The sequence below is a fragment of the Perna viridis genome, chromosome 3 (assembly GCF_037379345.1).
Source record: "Perna viridis isolate PV_CMFRI_1.1 ecotype Kerala chromosome 3, ASM3737934v1, whole genome shotgun sequence".
Lineage (NCBI taxonomy): Eukaryota > Metazoa > Mollusca > Bivalvia > Mytilida > Mytilidae > Perna > Perna viridis.
The window spans coordinates 58,266,722-58,290,006 of record NC_142447.1 but is presented as its reverse complement, the minus strand read 5'-3'; the positions used below and the strand labels follow the sequence as shown (position 1 = coordinate 58,290,006).

The following is a 23,285-nucleotide window of genomic DNA, read 5'->3' as shown; positions in this document are numbered from 1 at the left end:
GGGAACCAAGGTTTTAGCGGTAATCAAAAGAATGTAATCCAGGGACAAAGACCAGACATGGAAAACAGACGTACACAACAAAAAACATGAAGTAACTAAAATCATACATACAAAGTAACAAAAGCAAATGAGCAACTCGGACTCCACTAAAAACTAGAAGCATGGACCAGGTGCACCGGTAGGGTAAGCGTCCTCTGCTTTTCTAGAAACACCCGCCGAGTTGTTCACAAAAAGTCAAGCCAGGGGTAGACGAAAGAGGAAAGGAAAACTATGACACATTGAACAAATCAGTTTTCGTGGCGCAGATGGATACACCGTAACGATCCACGAGTTCATGATGACAACCATAAAACTTTTGTAGTGATGACTTCAATGTTGTAGCAACATAACCCTGCTCCAGAAGCCTATTTGTTAGAATTCTAGCGCGATACAAAAAGTCTGCGTAGTCTTGGCAAGTTCTGGCATAACGTATTAGTTGTGATATGAACACTCCATACGCAGGTGCTGAAGGGATGTTGCCACAGATAAAAGGAAAGTTGACAAATTTGAGTGAAAAGTCATCACGTTTGTCGTAAAGTTTGGTCAATAGTTTTCCTTTACCATCGATTTCTAAGTGTAGGTCAAGATATGAGACTGACTTCACAGTGTCTGTAGTATCCTATCGCCATCTATATTGCGGAAACTGAGATTAAAGGATCTAGCTAAACGATATTCTTTCTTTCGGATAAGATCAGCTATAGAGTCAGCCTCATAAGAGTGAAGGAATAGGTCAGCAAGTAGAGGAGCACAATTTGTTCCCATTGGAATGCCGACGACCGTTTGTTGAAAAACGCGTCCACCACACTGGACAAATATATTGTCGATTAAAAATGCCAGCATTTTGTATAGGGGTATACTTGAAAAATCAAAATCATATAAATAGTTGATGATTGGGGTGCACGGGGAGGGGGTGATCTCAACCCACTTTAAAATGATGGTTGGATTTCAAAGAATAAAGTTTTAAATTTGACACAAAAGACTGGATAATGGCAGCATATATTTTTTTATCGAAGAAAATATGAGGGATACAAAACTTTTCCACTGGTTAAATATTAGGTATTCTATTAGACAACGAAATCACTTTTTGGAAGGTTCATGAAACAAAATATATGTAATTTAAAAACAGTTATGTAGATTAACTGTTCCGATCAATCGATTCAACTCAGCATATTTTGTTGCAAAAATGAAAGCAGCGGAAATGACAGAATACTGCTGACTTTAGGTACCAGTATCGCATTGCATATCCCTATTTTCTTTGCGGGAAATTATGTTTTCACATGTCCTTGGAAATGCTACATAAGTAGAAATGGTAGATAAGTGAAAGTTTTATTGAATCAATTTACATATATTTTTTTTAATCCTAAAAATATGCACTTCACTATATATAAGTGAATATATTGGCACTGCCTAAGTCTTGAGCCGGTTGTTTGTTCATTATTATTTTTTAACATATAAGTTATTTTTTTCATTCGGGGACCCCGTTGGAAAAAAGCCTAGGGGCTTTCACTGGATATCCTCGGTTAAATATCAACTATGGGTGAAAATTTGATTTTTAACACAGTATGTGTCATTGTACTTTTAAGTGTCATGCATTCACTAGTGGTGTATTGTTGTTTATTGTATTGTATATGTACATGTATTGTATGTTGATATTTAATCGAAATAAATCTATTTATAAGTCTATGGGAAAATTACTACGATAATGAGACCTTTATAGGTACGTTTGGGTTCTGTTTTATCAAAGTTACCTTACGGTTTTCAAATAAATCGGATTCAATCGGAATTACTCAGACTTTCTCCTTACACAAAGATTATTTTTAGTGTACATAAGGGAAATAGCAGATTATATCCGATTGTCATTGAATTTTGTTCTGTCTGTGTGTCCAGTTTATAGAAACCAAAAATTTATTGTTTTTTTGAAAATTATGTTTTCAGATACGTCATTTGAGTGTGTGTCATTCCATTCATCTTGGAAAAAAGAACGGTAATATATACGATTTAGGGTGGTTCCTATAGTCTGCACACCGAAGGTTTATAATTTTAAAACCTTCTTTTCTTGATTGACTTAAAAAAAGTTAATGAGTATCCTTAAGCCGTTAAGGGTTTCGTCATTATATAATAACTTTTGGGATTTAGTGTCCGAAGCTACAAAAAATGTTTACAAATATCTTGGTCAAGCAGTAGTTCTCGGCAACCGATTTTTCGTACTCTCCTGTGAAACTTATGACGTATGTACTGCCCACTACTGGTCAAGGAGTAGATTTCATCCGCAAGTTATTATCTCCTACTGATTTTTCGCCCTTTTCTGTGAAACAAGTTCATGCCCAAAATTAGCCTTGCACAACTATGAAGTCTTATGTTATAGGACTAGCCCAAAATGTAGGACAAAACGTCCAACATATTGCTGATCAAAAATGAGCTATCATTCAACAATTTTCTTTGAGGAATAAAATTTTGGTCGGCAGATTAACAAGAATTGCTTCTCTCTTGAAAATGGTGAGGTCTACTCTCTGACCAGTATATGTACATGAATTTACATATTTTCTGATTTCCAGGTTATGACAGAAGAACAAATAAAGTTAATTCCTTGTTTCTCAAAAGGGATTAGGTTCTCAATCCCAAGTCTGCTGCCACATGTGAAAATTTGCGGTCACATTGTTGATTGAATTTCAGAAGAAATCAAAACAATCAACAGATATGTTTGAGCTTTCCATACAGAAAAAGTAGTGCTCTCTTTGTTTTAACTTAGGCCAAATAAAAAAAATAAGTGTTTCTGGTTTCCTGACCAACCTTATTTTATTAAAGGCAAATTGCCGACCCTAGCATTTTTTTCGGCAAAAATCGGAAATTCTGGATTTACTCTGGTCTCGTTCTGGCATTTTTATACATGGATCGCGCTGGACTTCGCCAATATTTACCTGAATAATCGAGTTGTTATATTACGTTCCCTGCGATTACTCTGATGGCATTGAAACGGATACGGAGAAGGGTTATGCCAATGTCCCAATTTGCAATTTTTATTAGATCTGGCATCAAAAATAACCTGTTGGTGATTTCCTCTGCCTAGGTTTTGTATATTAAAAATAAAACCAACAGAAAGTTTGACAGCAATGGATATTCTCTCTAATTAAACAATTGTATTGACACCTGGTCAGAGTTGAATGACCATAACCAATTTACAACTGAAACCAATCAAATGTAATTAGACCAGGTGATCGTGACTCACAATATCATCATGGGAGATGTCAATCAGATGTAATTATATTATTGAGCCAATCAAAACTCATAATCTGGTCAAAGGTAAACACAATAATGACCATGTGCACGTAGCTACATACAGGCTTAACAGCCCTTATAAACCATATGATACAATCAGAATCAGATTTACCTTATAACAGAATAAATATAATCCAGTTAACAATGATTATTCCATCAGTAAGTGTCTAAAACACTTCAAAACGCAAGAATTGAAGAAAATGAATGACATTTGTTTACACTTTTTGGCGGGAAAATCAGTAAACAAATAGAATCGGGATTCCAGAAATGTAGTTTAAGAAGCACTGATGCATTAAGTTATAATGATTCTAAAATCTAGTAGGAGTACAAGGGATAATTTAAAAGAAACATAATCAATGGTCCATAGTAGTTTGCTAGAAATTTTATCACTTGAAAAAAGAATCCAGTTTGTTGAAAATTTATAGATAAAAAATCAAATCATAATTTTAGATAAATTTAATTAGGACACTAAGGATAAGGATACATGCCTATATGTGCATAGTAATATAAAGTCCTTGGTAGAAATAAACCACCTGTTTCTTGAGTAGTACTTTATTATTTTGCATATATAAAGTGACTAATGGCTTTAGATCCTGACTAAGACTAGAGCTAAAAACCTGCTTTATACATGCATCAAGAGTGAATCTTAGGTACATGTATGACATGAATGAAGGGGTTATTTTGTTGAATTGACAAAGATCAGTGGACTAAGTGTCATATCTTAAAAAATACAATAAATTATTTTGGCACCCATTTTGGCTCTAATTTTTGAAAATTAGCAGCTGGCAAATTTTCTGGGGATAGAATTTTGGATGCCAGAGCACCCCCTATAACATCGTCCAACATGGCGGGGTACATGTTACAGGCCGCATCCAATCTATTGGCATTAAAATTCCATAAATTTAACCACATGGATACTAGAAAAGAAATCATGGTTATAGATGGAAACTGCTGGTTTACACTATGTATCGAATACATCACGAATTATATCATATTTCATCTACCCTATTTATGAAACCTTGAAGTTTTCCAAATTTAAAAATATTGAGTATTTCTTGTATTCAATCATTATTTTGATTATGATCTTCCTACATATTTGATTTAAATGCTGCTGATGAGCGGTTACTCCTTTAAACACATGTACAGCAAATCGAAATTTACAATGTACAAAACTGGTATTTTTTTTTATTTAGACATACAGTGGCTATATTTTTTATTTGAAAAAAAAAGAAAAGAAAAGCCTACCTACCTACCTACCCACCCTATTTTTTTCAGACTTGAAACAGGAAACACACATATTTTTTTCGTTTGGCCTTAACTACTAGCATGACCTATTTTCACAAATCTAATTTCATCTAGATTCTAATCTTGCTTTTTTACCAATCAATGTCTCAATCTTCAATTTTCAAGATATTTAAAAGAAGTACTAAACATGTACATGTATTCAAGAAAAAATTGGTCAGGTCCAGGGAGAACGTCTATAAGACTTACAAAAATTAAAAGTATTGTTTCCTGCTTCCACAAGAAAACAAATGGGTAGGTACATGTAGGTATGGAAGTTATTTTATTTTTCAAAGACATTTTACATTGAGTAAAAGGGGAAACAATCTAGAATTTAACCGTGCTTGAGCCAAAATGGCCATAAAATGTTAAGGGTAAAAACTGAAAACTAGGATACATTTTTGTAGGTAGGGGAGCAGGAAACAGATTTTTTTTTTTTTTTTTTTTTTTTTTACCAAATAAGATTTTGAGTACTGGGACACCTGTTTTTGCAACCTACAGAGACCTGCCAAAAGTACTCGGTCATAAATTTCCCATTACTTTACATGTAGAATCATACTTTTTGAAAAAGGTTGTCAACAAAATACTTCTCAACTGATTCTGAGGAAATTTTACCATTAACAAGAAAAATGTTCAGTATAAACTTTTGTAGTTTGATGAGGTTCATTATCAGAAGTTTCAGAGAGTATTGTGACGTGTTTCCTTGGTTCCCTTCCAGGTCAATTCCTGGGTAGGGTATGGCTATCTTGATAAGTAATGTATGAGTAACTATTGACACCTTAATGTGATCTAAATGCCTTGCACCTGTCCATTTCACCTCTAGTCATGCGCCTTTTAATACAATGTGCCTCTAAGTGGCTTGGGCTCTAGCAGTGCGCCCTAGGTGCCATGCACCCTTACAATGCATCCCCAAGTAAGTGACGTGTAAAGATTTGACGCCTTCAATATTTGGTTATAACCCTAAGCCTTATTCAGGCTGTGCCTTGATACCTAGATATAACAGTGCATCCTACTCTTTGTATTGTATGCCTAATCAGATACAAATTATCTTTACTAGATACATGTATAAGAACCAGCTAACTACAATCAACTCACTATAACCAACTAACTTTACTAACGTGTAACAATTGCTTTTATACCACCTTTGGCAGAGTCCATCTCATTTTCTGGGCGATATCAAGTCATAATCATATGTGCGTTTCATTCAACATATTTTACAAAGCCAAAGTAAAACTTATCACTTTGTATTATCTATAAACAGTTTCCGTGTTAAGCAGTCATATCCTATCCATGTTTGACTTACTGGTACATATTAGAGACTCCATAATAATGTGTAAATTAATCAAAATCGAAAGTAGCACAATTAACTTGAATATATATATAACTATTGTGTGGTTGTGTATTCTCTTTGACAAGTGAATGTTTAATGATTTTCGTGTATATTATGTCTTAGTTCATACTTAATCTAAATTTATTTATGCATAGAAAATACACCTACTTTGATGCCATTAAAAGAGGTAAATATTGACAGGGAAGAGAAACAGCTGTCAATTTCATCCCTAGTAAATTTCGTCACAGTATTGTGTATAAAAAAAATCAGTGTCATAAATTCAGTTGAAGATAGTGTAAATTTGTAACATCACCAATTTTCTTGGTAATCAAAGTTCCAATATTCGTTCATTTTAAGTCAGAAAATCTTCGAAGTAAATAGTAAAATTTCAGATGTTTCTCTTATTATTTGTGAAAAATGATGAAAAGTAATCTAGAAATTACATTGAAATATTTTTTTTAAAATGTGATTTTTGCATAGAAACAAAGGGAAATTTTAAAAGTGACCAAATACTTTTAGCATGTCTCTGTATATTAGATTGTTATAACCAGATTCAGCATTGGTAGAATCCAATCTAGTTCTGTTAAATATCCTCAGGAATAATCACATTGATGAAGTCCATCTATTGCAAATAATTGTGCAATGAAGGTTTTAATGTCAGGAGGAACATTGTCCTTAAAATTCAATGTAGTTATGTTTGTATGGACAATGGCCACATGTGAGTCACATGGATTCATTTGCAGAACCGTGTTGGAGGTCACAACAGAAATTTATTCATCAATGCAATATATGCATGAATATGTGGGCTAACAAAGTTACACACAAAAAAATAACATTAATATGAAAACATAGAAATTGCATAAAAATCTGTATTTACAAATACTTACTGCTTTGAAACATTACTGAATTATAACGTGTCAAAACAACTGAGTACTGCTGCATGCCTGATAGGAAGTTTCGTTTAATGTTAATTTGCATAAATAAAGAGTTACAAAATTCACAAATAATAGGTGATTAGCAAAAATTTGTGATGGAACCATACCATATTGACAACACAAAGCTATGATACAATGTATGTATGCTCTAATGAAACTTGAGCTTTGTTTTGACAATGGAGGAATAATATAAGATATTAGTCAAAATAAAATCAGGAAAGGAGTGTGGCACTTGCTAAGGCAGGACTTTACATCATTCTTATCCAACTACAGATGTTGGTTATGTCAGGATTTCACAACTAACAACTAACTTTCCAGTTCACAGGCCCAAAATACACTTGTCAGAATTTTTTATATAGTGACTGTTGGCCTGTAGTAGTTAATTTTACAGACCTACCTGCATTTTGACAAGCCTTGGGCTTTGGCCACTGCTTAACCCTGAAGACTGCAAAGTTCCATTTGCATTTCTACTAATCCATAGGTCTTACATGTCAATAGGGGTTAATAGTTCTGTCATTATTTTTTTCAGATCACTTGCAAACAGTGGTTGTCAAACAAAAGATTTAGAGATTGATGAAAAGGCAGTGCAGTCAATAAAATATCGAGAACAGAAGGTACAAGGGTAATAAAGATAACAGGGAGACTGTTAATAATATCCAGGCAAATTGTACTCACTTTGTGTTTTACAATGCTTATGACAGTCTGAAAAGCTTAGTTAAGCTACATTTACCGGTACATGTTTATTTCAAGTGCATGTATAGTATGCATTCAATAATAAATGCTTTATGAGCATGGCTAAATGCTGTCTTATTCTGCATTCTACATGTACATTCATAAAGCACTAATGGCTTTGACCATTTGGTAGTAGACAGGAAAAAACAAAAGTTAAACATTTTTCAGCATGTGGATCAAAATGACTTAAAGAAACTGCAGGCAGTGCCGCAAGGGACAAGATCGTTTCCCTGACCCTGGCACCAAACTAATTACAGGTGAGCTGACTGACTCAAAATAAACAGACACAGCGTGAGAACCTGGATAACTGAATGTCTGTGGGTCTGGGTGGCATATGAAAACAGAAAGATTCTAAGTGGAGCTGTATCATGAAAATGAAGGACAATTTGAATTAGCAGAATGCCTTGATAAATAAACAACATCTATTTATATTTTTTTCATTCATTAAAGGAGGTATTTACTGCTTACCTAATAATGAAACTATAATGTGTATATAAACGACTTTGTCGGTTGAATCTCTCTTGTTATCTTAAAATGACTCTCTGTCATACAGCTATATTGGCCCCCTTTTCCTGAAACTGACCCCCTGTTTTACTGTCAAATTTCTGGAATGAATACTGTGTATATTGTCTGGAATTAGTGTATAAAGTAAATTTGCAGTCTTTTTCTGTCATTGTGTTGTAAACAACAAAAAAAATAGTACTGATTGTGGTTTTGGAGTTGGATGTTTTAGAAATGGCAGCAAAGTTGGATGTAAAAAGTGCTTAATCTATCCACCCTAGAAATTCATGTCCAATGTGAATTGTGTGTCCACATTAGTCTCCCATGAGTTCAACAGGCTGCTGGGGGTATGATTAGTCTATTAGTCTAGTTATGATTCAATGTAAAATATTAGTCTTTTCCTGGTTGTGAAGTGCACTGTTTTTTTTTTTATTACAGGTACAAACAGATGAAGAAAAAGACAAAGGATTCCACTTGGCTGATGACCGCTCTGGAAACCTTGCTCAGTTTTTAGCTGAAGTTGAACCATACTTGTCAAAAATTTTAGAAAGAAATGTACGCAGCCATGCTTTTGATGGTATGTTTTCTACTGGAAGGAGTTAATCAGAAATTATAAAATGCAGATATGTTGAGATAAGCTTTAAGGGTTTTTAAATTACATCTAACAGGTTTATTGTTGAAAGAATAGATCTTCATCATAACATCTGATCCTATGAGTTTGTACCCTGTGTTTTTATACAATACTTTGGTGATTATTACATGTTTGCTTCATTATTGTCACTGAGAGTAAGAAAGTATCAATTGATGAAAACATTTATTTTTAGAATACAATATGTCTTGGGATGATGAAAATACATCAGTCAGTTGCATCCACAAACTTACAAATGCAGACTTTGATGGAAAGGTAGGTAGTTAATCGATCAATTAAAATTAGACCTATCAATTGTTCCAATTAATCACTGCATGTAGGATCTAACAACTCTCCATTCTACTTTCTGTTTAGATGACCTTTTCAGAATCCTCAAGCTTTTCCCTTTGAATAATGCTTTTAAAATCATAAAAGATGAAATCATATTGGCTGATCAGAAAGGTCATCAGAACAAAAGTAGAATGGGCTAATGTTAGATCCTACAAGCAGTGAATGGAACAATTGATAGGTTTAATTTTAATTAGATTCATAGTTTATATAATATATGTAATACAAAAGTTTTTTCAACAATCCATTTTCACAATTTTTAAAAAGACAATCAATTTAGAAAAAAACGTTGCAATAAAATTTTAATCTATCACATACTGTGGTCAAATTTATTTTTGTGGGTATCAATCTTGTGGTTAGAGGAAGAAAGACATTTCATTGGATAATTGGAATTATGGTTCAGGGGTCAATATCCAGTAAATGATCAATGAAGTAAAGATACTTGGAATTGTGGTTCAGGGGTCAATATCCAGTAAATGATCAATGAAATAAAGATAATTGGAATTGTGGTTCAGGGGTGAGTATCTAGTAAATGATCACTGAAGTAAATGTACTTTTGCTCGAGATTTTAAACAAAAATTTTGTGAGCATTTAAAAAGTTATTTTTTATAGAGACATATTTCACAACAGTAGCATTTAAAAGGCATTAGTGTTTTGATGCCTAAGTTATTTTAATTACATGTACTAATATGAAAGATACATCCACCAGGGAATCAAGACTCCCATTTTCATTTTCCGGATTATAAGTAAAAGTTCCCGTAAGTTTAAACCCTTGTGAATGAAAACTTTAAGCACCATTACTAGTTGTTTGGAAAAACAGGAAGTGGTAGAACCCTGAGTTAACACAATCCAGTGGAATAACTAAAAAAGCTGAAATACCAGAAGTCACTCATATATTTTTGGGTGCCACTGAGATTACATAACTCGGGTAGTCTCAAGGCTATATGGGGCTATTAACCATCTGATATTCCCTTTAATCAAACAATTAAGGGAAACAGTGTGGGTTCTTCCCTGTGTTTCTTGAACGATACAGAAATTAAACTATCTGAGTAAAGGTGCATCCTTGGAAATTATTTTTCGTTGGTATCTTAATTTTGTAGTTTAACACTACCCACGAAAACCACAAAGGTTAATACCAAGCAAATAAATTTGAAACCACAGTACTTAAAAAAAGATTGCTGATAAATCCCAAATTTACAAATTTCACTTAAAAACATGAAAAAGCATTACATTAAAAATTTAATGATATAAATTCAGTATTTGTTTTTGTATTTGTTTTTAGTTACAAATAACTGGATTGTCATGGAATTCTACAGGAGCAGTTGTAGCTGCAGGGTATCTTTTAGCTATTTACATAGTTATTAAATAATTGGGGGATTTCCTTCCATATATTTTTTACAAGGTTTAGATATTACTCTCACCTGATAAAATTAATTGACATATCATTTAATCATTAAGTTGAGTACGAAATGAAGTACATGTAACTTTGTACATATATTTTAATAGAATTGTGTTTCTTATAAAAAAAAGAAAGCCATCAGAAAATGATTACTATGGATATTGATAAAGTGGTAGATTTATCTCCCTTAACCCTGAATGAAGATATGGTAGATATGACCATGAAGATTGGTGTACACACAAGACAGCACTGTGTACCTGGAACTTAGAGAGACGGAAAATTGATGAGAACAAACCAGATACAATATTAGAATTACCGTGCTGTCTGATGTGTGTGGCATTCCATCCAACTAATCCTGCTGTAGTTGCAGGGGGTACCTTTAACGGTGAGCTGTGTACTTAATTGTTTTAAGATTAAAGGAAGTTTGATGGTGTTTTAATGACACCCAAAACCAAAAATTTTGTCACTATTTTTTAGAAGATTTGGGTACCATATAAATATAACATTACAGGACATACTTACTGACAGTTCATCGAAGTGGTTGTTGCCTCTTTGGCATATTCACCGTATCCATTCTCCTTACAGTACACTACATTAAGCTTTTAATTTTATATGATGAAACTAGAGTCTTTATAAACCATGTGTATCACTCAAAATCTATCAAAGTCACAAAAATCAAGTTATGAACTTAAACCTCTATTTTTTATTTTGTCTTGACAGGATCTGTGTTATTATGGGATTTAAGTAAAGAAGATGATATGTTACTGACAGAATCTGGTCAGGGAGATGACTCACATAATGAACCAGTCTCCAAAGTTATATGGGTACCAGATACTACTACATCAAAAAAGAATAAATACTTGGTTAGTACTAGTGAGATGTATTGGTTAGTACTGATGATATACATTGCTTAACAGCGGTGAGTTCTGTTGGTTAGTAGTGGTGAGTTCTATTGGTTAGTGCTGGTGAAATTGATTGATTAGTAGTGGTCAAATTTGTTGGTTAGTACTGGCAGGATCTTTTGGTTAGTGCTGGTCACAGATCTATTGGTTAGTAGTGGTCAAATTTGTTGGTTAGTACTGGCAGGATCTTTTGGTTAGTGCTGGTCACAGATCTATTGGTTAGTAGTGGTCAAATTTGTTGGTTAGTACTGGCAGGATCTTTTGATTAGTGCTTGTGAGGTCTATTAGTTAATACTTGTGAGATCTATTGGTTAATGAGGAGATTAATTGGTTGGTGCTGGTGAAATCTTTTGGTTAGTGCTGGTGAGAACTATTGATTAGTAATGGGTAGATTTATTGGTTAGTACTTTTGAGAGGTATTGGTTAGTACTGGTGAGTATATTGGTTAGTAATGGGGAGATTTATTAGTTAGTGTTGGTGAGATCTTTGGTTAGTACTGATGAGATAAATTGGTTAGTGCTGGTGAGATCATTTGGTTATTAATGATGAAATCTATTTATCAATACTGGTGAGATAAATTGGTTAGTACTGGAGAAATATATTGGTTTGTACTGGAGAAATCTGTTGGTCATAAGTGGAGAAGTCTATTGATTAGTACCGAAGAAATCTATTGGTTATTTGTGATGGAATCTATTTGTAAATACTGGTGAGATAAATTGGTTAGTATCGGTGCTTTCCATTAATTAGTACTGTTGGTATCCATTGGTCAGTACTAGTGGTATCCATTGGATAGTACTGTTAGTATCCATTATTCAGTACTGTTAGTATCCATTGCTCAGTACTGGTGGTATTCATTGGTCAATACTGTTAGTATCCATTGGTCAGTACTGTTAGTATCCATTATTCAGTACTGTTAGTATCCATTGTTCAGTACTGGTGGTATTCATTAGTCAATACTGTTGGTATCCATTGGTCAGTACTGTTAGTATCCATTGTTCAGTACTGATGGTATCCATTGGTCAGTACTGTTAGTATCCATTGGTCAGTACTGTTGGTATCCATTGGTCAGTAGTGGTAGTATCCATTGGTCAGTGCTCTTGGTATCCATTGGATAGTACTGTTAGTATCCATTGTTCAGTACTGTTAGTATCCATTGGTCAGTACTGATGGCATCCATTTCGTCAGCACTGTTAGTATCCATCGGTCAGTACTGTTGGTATCCATTGGATAGTAATGTTAGTATCCATTGGTCAGTACTGGTAGTATCCAATGGTCAGTACTGTTAGTATCCATTGGTCAGTACTGTTGGTATCCGTTGGTCAGTAGTGGTAGTATCCATTGGTTAGTGCTCTTGGTATCCATTGGATAGTACTGTTAGTATCCATTGTTCGGTACTGTTAGTATCCATTGGTCAGTACTGATGGCATCCATTTCGTCAGTACTGTTAGTATCCATTGGTCAGTACTGTTGGTATCCATTGGATAGTACTGTTAGTATCCATTGGTCAGTACTGGCAGTATCCAATGGTCAGTACTGTTAGTATCCATTGGTCAGTACTGGTAGTATCCACTGGTCAGTACTGTTAGTATCCATTGGTCAGTACTGTTGGTATCCATTGGTCAGTAGTGGTAGTATCCATTGGTCAGTGCTCTTGGAATCCATTGGATAGTACTGTTAGTATCCATTGGTCAGTACTGTTGATATCCATTGGTCAGTAGTGGTAGTATCCATTGGTCAGTGCTCTTGGTATCCATTGGATAATACTGTTAGTATCCATTGGTCAGTAGTGGTAGTATCCATTGGTCAGTGCTCTTGGCATCCATTGGATAGTACTGTTAGTATCCATTAGTCAGTACTGTTAGTATCCATTAGATAGTACTGTTGGTATCCATTGGTCAGTACTGGTGGTATCTATGTGTTAGTACTGTTGGTATCCATTGGTCAGTACTGGTGGTATCCATTGGTCTGTACTGGTGGTATCCATTGGTTAGTACTAGTTTTATTGCTTTGTATTGGTAAGATATATTGGTTTGTACTAGTGAGATCTATTGGTTTTTCTGCAAAAAATCAGTGCGTTAGTACTAGTAAAACAATTTTTCAAATTGGGCAAATTGGAATGTGTAAGGTTCACTTTGCCTAAACTCAATATCTAAAAGAAAGGTAATTTTGCATTGCTCATATAGTCCATTGGCTGGGAGGGTCCATTGTGCATCTCCAACTCATCAACTTCATGGTGATTTTCAGGTACTTTTTTAACTTCCCATTCATGAATTAATAGTCACCAAAAAATATTCTCAGATTCTTTTTCAGTATAAGCCTGTTTTTGTACCCCACAGGTCAAAAAGTCAAGTTTTTTTTCTGACTCCATTGTTCCAGCTTCTAAGTGATCTTGAGACATCAAATAGGGATAAACGTACTATATAAAGGTATAATCGTGTAGTCTATTGTGTCTGCTCTTTAATGGTATCACAAAAATTGTGGTAATAAGTAAAAGTTATAAGTAAAATATGTACCCCTACGCTGAAATTGACATATTTTTCAATTTCAGAACCCCTAGAGTATTTATGCATAAGTAAAAAAGGTTTTTTTTTGTATTTTCTATTTAGTACTATCACATTTGATACTTCATGGGTTCTTTTTATGTTATGTGGCAATTTTTGGAGTCACAATGTATAAAAAGAAATTGCTGAAATCAGATTTTCAATTTTTCCTTAAAAAGTCATAAAAAGTCCAATAAATTCAAGAACTTCTCAAATTTGGTATCATTCGATGGATAATTTTATTTCTACACAGTGAAACCATGGAAAGCTTATTTTCTTGTAGAAGTTTTCCTAAAAAAATCAAAGTTATTATCCCTACTCCCAGAAAACAGGTCTCAGTATAAAACAAAATACTCATTCAGAGCATACCAACACTGTAAATCTCATACTTTTGGCATTTATGATAAAGATATTAATGTAACCATCACATCTGCTCAATGCAGGTGCTTTAAGTTTACTGTTGTGGGTAACAATTATTTAATATTTGTAAAAAGGGAAATTTTCAGAATTATACACTTTTTTTTTCACCTGTTTTGGTTATTTTGTTAAATACTAAAAGTTCAAACTTGCTTGTAATTGATACAGGACCTTTATACAGGTACCTGATTGGATAAGTTGGGGTGCACAGAGGGTCATCTCAGCCCATATATTAGTACAGATGTCATGCAATTTAGGATGAAGTAGACACTTAAATATAATGTTTTTAGATAAGTGTACCTAAAATAGGTATAAAATTAGGTGAATATACATCTATCAAGGGAATAACCTTAGATTAATATGTTTTAAGTAAATTTATAATTGTATAACTACATTCAAACATGAATCAGACGTATCACTTTAAAACCAACAATTACATAAAAACAGTCATAACTTGCCTACAATGTCTATAATGGAACTTTCACTGTTGGTTCATTTCTATTGAAGTTGATGAGTATAAGTGGTGATGGTAAGATGTTGGTGTGGAAATTTGACAGAAAAACCAAAAAGTTAGATCTTAATGATGGGTAAGTAAATTGTATTGTTCTTATATGATTGGTATTTATGGTATGGATGAAGGCTGAATGATGATCATAAGTTTTTCTTTAAGTATACAACAATTGTGTGCAATGTCTAGTGGTATCACACTCACCTTGAATTCAGTTCATATGTCTTACCAAATAGTATAGATCTGTTGGTCATATTTTCATTTCAAATCTATTTTATTGTTGGTTGTATGTACTACCACAACCTTATGGAACTCTGCTGATCACTTTTGGCTTGGTCTGTTTGATTAGTCAGTTTTGTTCTAAAATGAATGAAATATCTGCCAATGAAGTTTAGTTCTTAGCAATCAATCAATGAAGCTGTATTTCAGTAATAGTCAAATATTGTGTGTGCAAGAAGAAAAAAAGGACAATACAACCATATCTTAGATGATTTATAATCAATGAAATTCTGCCTTGTACTGGTAGACTTTCTTCTTGGTTTGAATTGTATAAAAATTGCATACCCATATGTAATGCATGTCCTATAATGTGATTTTTTTACATGTGTATGTATGTATTAGATTTATTCTGATGGCTCAAAGTCTACCAAAGGAATTAAAGAAAACCAGAAATATGAGAGGAGATAAAGAAGTTGGGGTAACTTGTATCTCATTTAATTGTGAGAATAAAGAAAGTTTTATCATTGGATCTGAACCTGGGGCCATCTTCAAATGTTCAATGAATACCCATGGAGAACCAGCAGGAAGTAAGTCGTAAACTGATTAAGGATATGTACCATTACCCTATAATTTACTTCATAATAAAGTGTCCACACCCACGGCTGTGTCACGGGTCCACACCCAAGGCTGCGTAACGTGTCCATGTCCAAGGCTGTGTAACGGGTCCACACCCAAGGCTGTCTAACGGGTCCACACCCAAGGCTGTCTAACAGATCCACACCCATAGCTGAGTAACATAATGGGTCTACACCCAAGGCTGCATAAAGGGTCAACACCCAACATTGTGTAACGGGTCCTCACCAAGGCTGCGTGACAGGTCTACACCCAAGGCTGGTTAATGGGTCCACACCCAAGACTGTGTAATCGGTTAGGGTGAAAGTTGACATTTTATTTAATGGCTTGCTTGTATTCAACATATAACATTATGGTCACTTGGCCATCCAGAAAACTGTTTACTTGACCTTATTTCACTTATTAACTTTGAATTTTGTTAACATTCCTTAAAAGTCAAAGGAAAGTTACTCATTTCCAGGATGTTACAAAAAACATGATTAAAACCCTAATGTGTAACTTAATGTTAAGATTATTTATGTACATGTAGTACGTACCAGATATGTTCAATACACATATTTATATCCACTAAAATGTTAATCATATCATTTATTTTTTAGATTGACTCTATTGAGGTTACCTTTTGAGTTTTTGGATTTGTCAAAAAGAAAAAGTTCATAACCTCCTTTCTTAAAGTTTTCTGTTTTTATCAAAGAGTAACCAAAAGTATTTGGTATGCAAATTATTGTAAAATGTGACAGCTGGGAAAGCTGGAAAAATTAATTTTTGGAGGATAAGTAGTTCAAACAATAAACTACGATCTCTTTCAAATTTCAATGTATTTTCTCATCACTTGGAAAAATTTTATAATTATCATTATTTACATGTATATCATAAAACAAATTTTTATAAGTCTACAAATGAACTTATGGTTTTTGAGTTATAAGGCTTTTTGGAGGCCCATTTCAGAAATTATTAATTAATTTCAAATTTTGTGCTTTATTATGTCCAAACCAAATGTTGTGTCCATAATGAGTTGGACATGCTGTGATAGTATCATGCTGCACTCTGCAAACTTTTTTTTATAGTAGGATCATTCTTCTTTGATGAGTAATGCACATACATTATTTTGTTTCCAGGTCATGTTATATCATCAGTGCCATTGAGGTCACCTGTAACATTTACCTATAATCCTCACCACGGTCCAGTTTACACAACAGAGTTCTCACCATTCCATAGAAACGCATTCCTCAGTTCAGCAATGGATCAAACCATTAGACTCTATACCATGTTACAGGTAATAAATCAGTAGATAACCATTAGCCTCTATACATTTTACTGGTAATACATCAGTAGACAGATCTTTATACTTTACTCCATGTCACAAGTAATACATCAGTAGACAACTGTAAGACTATATGCCATATTACAGGTAATACATCAGTAGACACTCGCCTGACTATATACCATGTTACAGGTTATACATCAGTAGACAACCATTAGACTAAACACCATGTTACAGGTAATACATCAGTAGACAAATGTCAGACTGTATACCATGTTACAGGTAATACATCTGTAGACAAATGTCAGACTATAAATAATGTTACAGGTAATACATCAGTAGACAAATGTCAGACTGTATACCATGTTACAGGTAATACATCAGTAGACAACTGTCAGACTATATTACCATGTTACAGGTTATACATCAGTAGACAACCGTCAGACTCTATACCATGTTATAGGTAATAAATCAGTAGACAAACTGTTGGACTCTATAACATGGTACTGGTAATACATCAGTAGACAACTGTCAAACTATATACCAAATTACAGGTAATACATCAGTAGACAACCTTTAGACTCTATACCATGTTACAGGTAATACATCAGTAGACAACCTTTAGACTATACACTATGTTATAGGTAATGTATCATAGACAACCGTTAGACTATATACCATGTTACAGGCTAAACATTAGTAGACAACCATTAGACTGTATACCATGTTACGGGTAATACATCAGTAGACAAACTGTCAGACTATATACCATGTTACAGGTAATGCATCAGTAGACAACCATTAGACTCTGTACCATGTTACATATAATACATCAGTAGACAAACCTGTAGACTATATACAATATTACATGTAATATATTAGTAAACAATAATATGTATAAAAACCATAAGAAACAAATGCTACTTGAGTATATAGGGGCAACTCATTTGCTTTACCTCTGTCTAATGGTGTTATGGGGTCAGCTGCTGCCTACCCTGTGGTGTGAGGGTTTCCTTGTTCATTGAAGACCAATGTGTGGCCTTAGGCTGACATTTTTATCCTGATGGGGTTGTTGTCTCTTGTTATATAATATCATTATGTGTTTGATTTCTTTTTCTAAATTTTATGTACCATGCTTATTTTTTGTGTTTGTTTATGTAGAGTTGAAAGTTATGTGTCTGTATGGAATAGGGTTATTACATCTATTGTCCCAAGCAGATATCATATTGCACAAGCTTGCAAGTGTATTATTATACTCTGTGAGGGATGATATTTACAAAATAAATGCAATAACCCTTTTATTTAGCAGTTATTTTAGATTGAATGGCTGGATGAACAAAAGATTTGGTCAGTATTAAAACAATTTTAAATAAATTTGTAATAGAAAGCATTTTATCTATACAAGCATATATTAGATGTATGAAATTATATCTATTTCATATCCATCTGGCACTGTTAGCATTAAATGAAATGCATTTTTGGAATCTGCATCCCAAAAATGCAATATTTTCTGTCAATTTTGGAACTCTTCATTTCTTTTCCATACATGATTATATTTTCCATGCAATTACAAAGATATATCACACAGTTGTTTTCTCTGGATTTTCTACTGAAATTAACAAGCAAATATTTATTACTATATAATGAATATCCATATTTTGCAAACAATGCACTTTTTAACATATTCCTTACTGTAATTTTGTAAATGGTATAGATATAGTCAGTGAAATGGGAAAATTAATCATACAGTTAAAAGGTTTTTTGTAGGTCAGGGACCCTATAGTTCTGTTTATTTATCAGACTACCATCTCAAATACTTACGAACAGGATGTTGATCTATGATTTATTTAAATATGACTCAGTTGATATATGAATCTTCAATGAATCAGACAAGAAGAACTATGTCAAACTTTGAAGGGCTCCAAAGATGTATGTGTAAAATTTAAACTCAAAACCCCACATTGACCACCAGGCACTTGTAACTTACAACAGAAAATGAATTGTAGAGATATTGTTAAGAAAAATAATCCACATTTCTGTAAATAATTTTGTCACTTTCCTAACAATAAGTTTTGTGTTTGTAAATATTTATATCAATAACATTACAGAAACCACCTATACTGACAGTAGAACCTGGTGAAGGATTTGTCTTCTCTGCTAAATGGTCACCTACCAGACCAACATTGTTTGCAGCTACTACAGAATCTGGTTACCTGCTCATGTATGATCTAAAAGGGGACCAGACAGTTCCTGTATTAAAATTAGAAGCTAGTACTAAGAAGATGCCTGTTTATACTTGTCAATTTAATCTTCACCAGTAAGTTGAAGTTGTAATTGAGACCTACATTTTTTTGTAAAGTTCTTTGAGAAACAAGTATGTCAACAAATCAACAAATCATTACAGTTAAATGGAAACATTGTTCATGCTTTGTATGTCTTAAAAGCAATTTGTAAGTCTGAACAGAGGTATTAAGTTTTCTATGCTTTAGATTTTTATATCGACCAGCTTTCTCGTTTCTAGTATTATATTATTGAAATGTTATTATTTTTCAGACCAAACTTATTAGCAACTGGTGATGGGAGTGGAACTGTTTATGTGTTCAGGTTAAGTGATGAACTGAAGTCAGCTCAGGCTCGGGAAAATGAAGTGTTGAGCAGTTTGGTAGATATCGCTGTAGAACAGTGATGATAGGGTTTAGTGATTGTTACTCCGTCCATTCTACTGTGATCAATGTTATTCATTGTAGTAAAATATTGTTATAATATACAGTGACTTCTTTACTGACAATTCAGAATGCCTATTGCCTGTAATTTTGTTGTGGTGCTATTATCATATGATATCTGTGTTCTAACCTCAGTAATGGTTAATAAATCTTTAGAAAATTTTATACAAGGGAAAGGAAAGGGTTAATTTGATCCGACAATGGGAAGCGTTAATTTGATACCATCAGGGGTAGGGTTTTATTGATACCATGAGGAGAAGTTTTTTTATACCACTAAGGGAAGCATTAATTTGATACCACAAGGGGAGGGTTAGTTTGGTACCACGAAGGAAGGATTATATTGATATCACGAGGGGAAGGGTTATATTGATACAAGGGAAATGCTTAATTTGATACCACAAGGCATAGGGTTATTTTGATACATATGTACCAAGATGGGAAGGGTTATATTGATACCAGGAGGGAATGTGTTTATTTGATACCACAAGGGGAAGAGTTATATTGCTGGTTGTGGTCACAGCTTATGTTTAGTTCAACCAGCTCATACAAACAAAAGTTTTTCAACCCCACTAACTATGTAAGGAGTTGATAGATTTCAGTCTGATGTAACAATGTTAGGGTTTACAGGTTTTAGGTTATTTGATATTTATGAATTAAGTGCTGACGAAAAGTTTACAAAGTGCTTTAGTTTTTATACGACCGCAAAAAAATTTGCTGTCGTATGTTGTTATGGTGTAGTCATCTTCAGTGGGTGCGTCGTCTGGGGATACTTCGTTTCCATGTGGTAACTTTAGTTGTGGTTGACCAAATGTTCTGAAATTTTAATATGATTTTACTAAGTACTAACGGAATATTCCTATTTCATTTGGACTTTGTGACCCCTACCGTTTTAGAAAAAGGGTATTTTGTTGAAACCCTTGAAGATTTTTTTTTTATTTAAGTTATTCTTTTTTTATTTTGTTCCTTATTAAATTCTGATAAACAAATGTATCAGATAATTTTATGTGTTTAGGACCGTTTTAAGTTGAAAAGTCAAAGTTGGGCAATGCCCAAAACATTTAATTTTTTTTTTTGGGGGGGTCCGATTTCGAAAGTTGTTTTTTATTGGATTCTTCATAAGAATTCCTGCCTGTGCTTTTTTTAAATTTTTTATCAGATATCAGAAGCCTCTAATGGTTTTCAAGTTGAAATAGGTCAAAAGAGGTCACACCAAAATTTTTTTTTTTATTTTTTGTCCGATTTTGAAATTTTTTATGAGATTCCTTGTGAAAATCCTTGTATTTTTTAACTAAATTTCTTTTATGGTTTTCATGTTATAAGGGGCAAATTGGGCCACACAAAAATATATACTTTTTAGCTCACCTGGCCAAAGGCCATGTGAGCTATTGCCATCACTTGGCGTCCGTCGTCGTCAACATTTTTTCAAACTCTTCTCCTTTGATCTGTGATGCCATGTTGGAGTTAATGTTTTTTGCCAACATTTTTTTAACTATTTTTAATTTTATTTCTTTCAAAAACCTCCTCGTCTTAACTACTTGACCAATTGGAACCAAACTTGGTATGAATGTTCCTTGGGGTATCTTGCATAGTACAGTTGTGGGGATTGTTGATCCGTCGAAAAACATGGCCGCCATTACAAAAAAGAACATAGGGGTCAGACAGTAGTGTTTTGCTTATTATATCTCCAAAACCATTAGGTTTAGCCAAAGTCTGACATGGGTAAAAGTGTTCAGCATGATGAGATCTATTTGTGGTCAAATTTTCGTTTTAGTCTGTGAAGCCATGTTTGAGTTATTGCCCTTTTCCGACATTTTTTAACTATTTTTAATTTCATTTCTTTCAAAAACCTTCTCCTCTTAAACTACTTGACCAATTGGAACACCAAACTTGGTATGAATGTTCCTTGGGGTATCCTGCATAGAACTGATGTGGAATTTTTTTATTCGTCAAAACAAAAAAAAACATGGCTGCTGTTACAAAAAATAGAATATAGGCGTCAGACAGTGGTTTTTTGCTCATTATATCTCCAAAACCGTTAGGTTTAGGCAATTTTTTTCAATTGCTGAAATTTTGTGCTTTATTGTGTACAAACCAGTTGTTGTGTTCATAATGAATTGTAAGTCCTTATGCTTAAGTGTGTCAATAACTTGTATCATGTCCACACGTGCACCAAGTAAACGGATTTTAACAAGCTGCAGTCGTATCATGCACTTCGGGAAGCTCTTTATTGAATAGCATACTATGGTTTTTTGCAAGTTTGCTTTATTTAGAGAGAGGACCAAGTAGCTAGTACTTGCTTTAGCGTAGTGAATCAATTGTGAAATATAAACACCATATGCAGGTGATAAAGAGATATTGCTGCATATTGCACATGTAAGGAAAAGGTATGATATTAAAACTTAAGTCATTTTTTATCATAAGTCTTAGTGTTGAGATGACTTGATAAATGAAGGTCTAATTTACTGCTCTGGATATCTACTGACCCAAAACAATTCAGTACAAAACAAAATGGCAATAAATATTTAATTATAAGTTTCTCTTTACCTGCATACACAGTGAAAACTTTCTGATAAATAATTTATGATGACAAATATTAGTTATTTGTGTGTTCTATTACCATGTTTGTTTTAAGAAAAGTTGGACATCATATGTAGTTGTGAAATAATATAAATCAAAAGGGAGATAATTTTGCATGTGAAAACCTCGATGGTACCACTCCTCCTAAACTTCACAGATTTTGATCAAATGAACATAATTAATGGGGAATCAAAATAGAGACAAACTTATAAAGCGTTTAATTACATTTAACTCTGTTTGAAGCGGGGTATTCTCTTCGTGAGCTAGTTCTTAGCAGTAATTCTAGATTTTTCTTTGTTTTAGTGAAACTTTGAATGACAAAGGGAACTTTGAAAAAATGTTTACGACAATTGCAGTAGCCATTTTTCATCTGCCTCTTGAAGAAGTACATATGTGCAAATTTTAAGCAATGTCCTTATACTGTTACAAGACCAAATACATGTGGATATTGTTATTTTATTGGCCAATTGTTTTGGGTACTGGTTATATCGCGTCTTTCAAGTTAGTTAATGGAAGACAAATTTATTATAATTAAAAAGTTGTATTTATTTAGAAGCATAAAGAATCTTCTTGCAATTTTATGTATTTCTATTTGCTCAAAACTCCTTGACTATGATAAAAATAAATACAATGTATGTACTATTTTCTATTCTGTTAATGGGTTTCGCGTAATAAAATTGCCGAATTTTCAACTGAATTAAAAGTCTTATGTAATGAAAGTGAAAATACTAAACAATAAGTTTGACACATTTACTAAATTTTGATACCTAGGTAGTAATAAACGTGACCACAAAATTTGACATAAACCATCATTTTGACATTTTTGATGAAAATTAAATTTATGCAAGATTGTTTGGTTGCGGGCAACCTGTAGTTATTTCATTTGTATGTCAAATTTTTTTGTAAGTGCATATGCTCAGAATGTGCATATTATTTATTTTCTATCCGTTTTAAACCATTATTAGCAAGTTCTGACGAAAATTTTGCCATTTTTCGCAATTTCGATCCTCTGCCCTCGTCCCCCCCCCCCGAA

At 33.5% G+C, this 23,285-nt stretch overlaps 1 protein-coding gene across 2 annotated transcripts; it reads left to right on the top strand.

The window, feature by feature from the left end:
- The first annotated feature begins 1,879 nt into the window (after positions 1-1,879).
- LOC148623091 (cytoplasmic dynein 2 intermediate chain 2-like) lies at positions 1,880-19,717 on the top strand. Of its 2 annotated transcripts, none has more exons than XM_088573617.1 (12): positions 1,880-2,023; positions 7,391-7,475; positions 8,533-8,671; positions 8,919-8,998; positions 10,353-10,405; positions 10,673-10,854; positions 11,190-11,332; positions 14,836-14,915; positions 15,458-15,642; positions 16,807-16,964; positions 19,061-19,269; positions 19,506-19,717. In XM_088573617.1, exons 1-12 carry the CDS (start codon positions 1,965-1,967, stop codon positions 19,636-19,638), a joined length of 1,506 nt encoding a protein of 501 aa, XP_088429743.1. In that variant the 5' UTR covers positions 1,880-1,964; the 3' UTR covers positions 19,639-19,717. The 2 variants fall into 2 exon arrangements, with proteins under 2 accessions (XP_088429743.1, XP_088429744.1); XM_088573618.1 differs by lacking the exon at positions 1,880-2,023 and adding an exon at positions 7,762-7,850 and having other exon boundaries at positions 7,385-7,475.
- Positions 19,718-23,285: the final 3,568 nt, after the last annotated feature.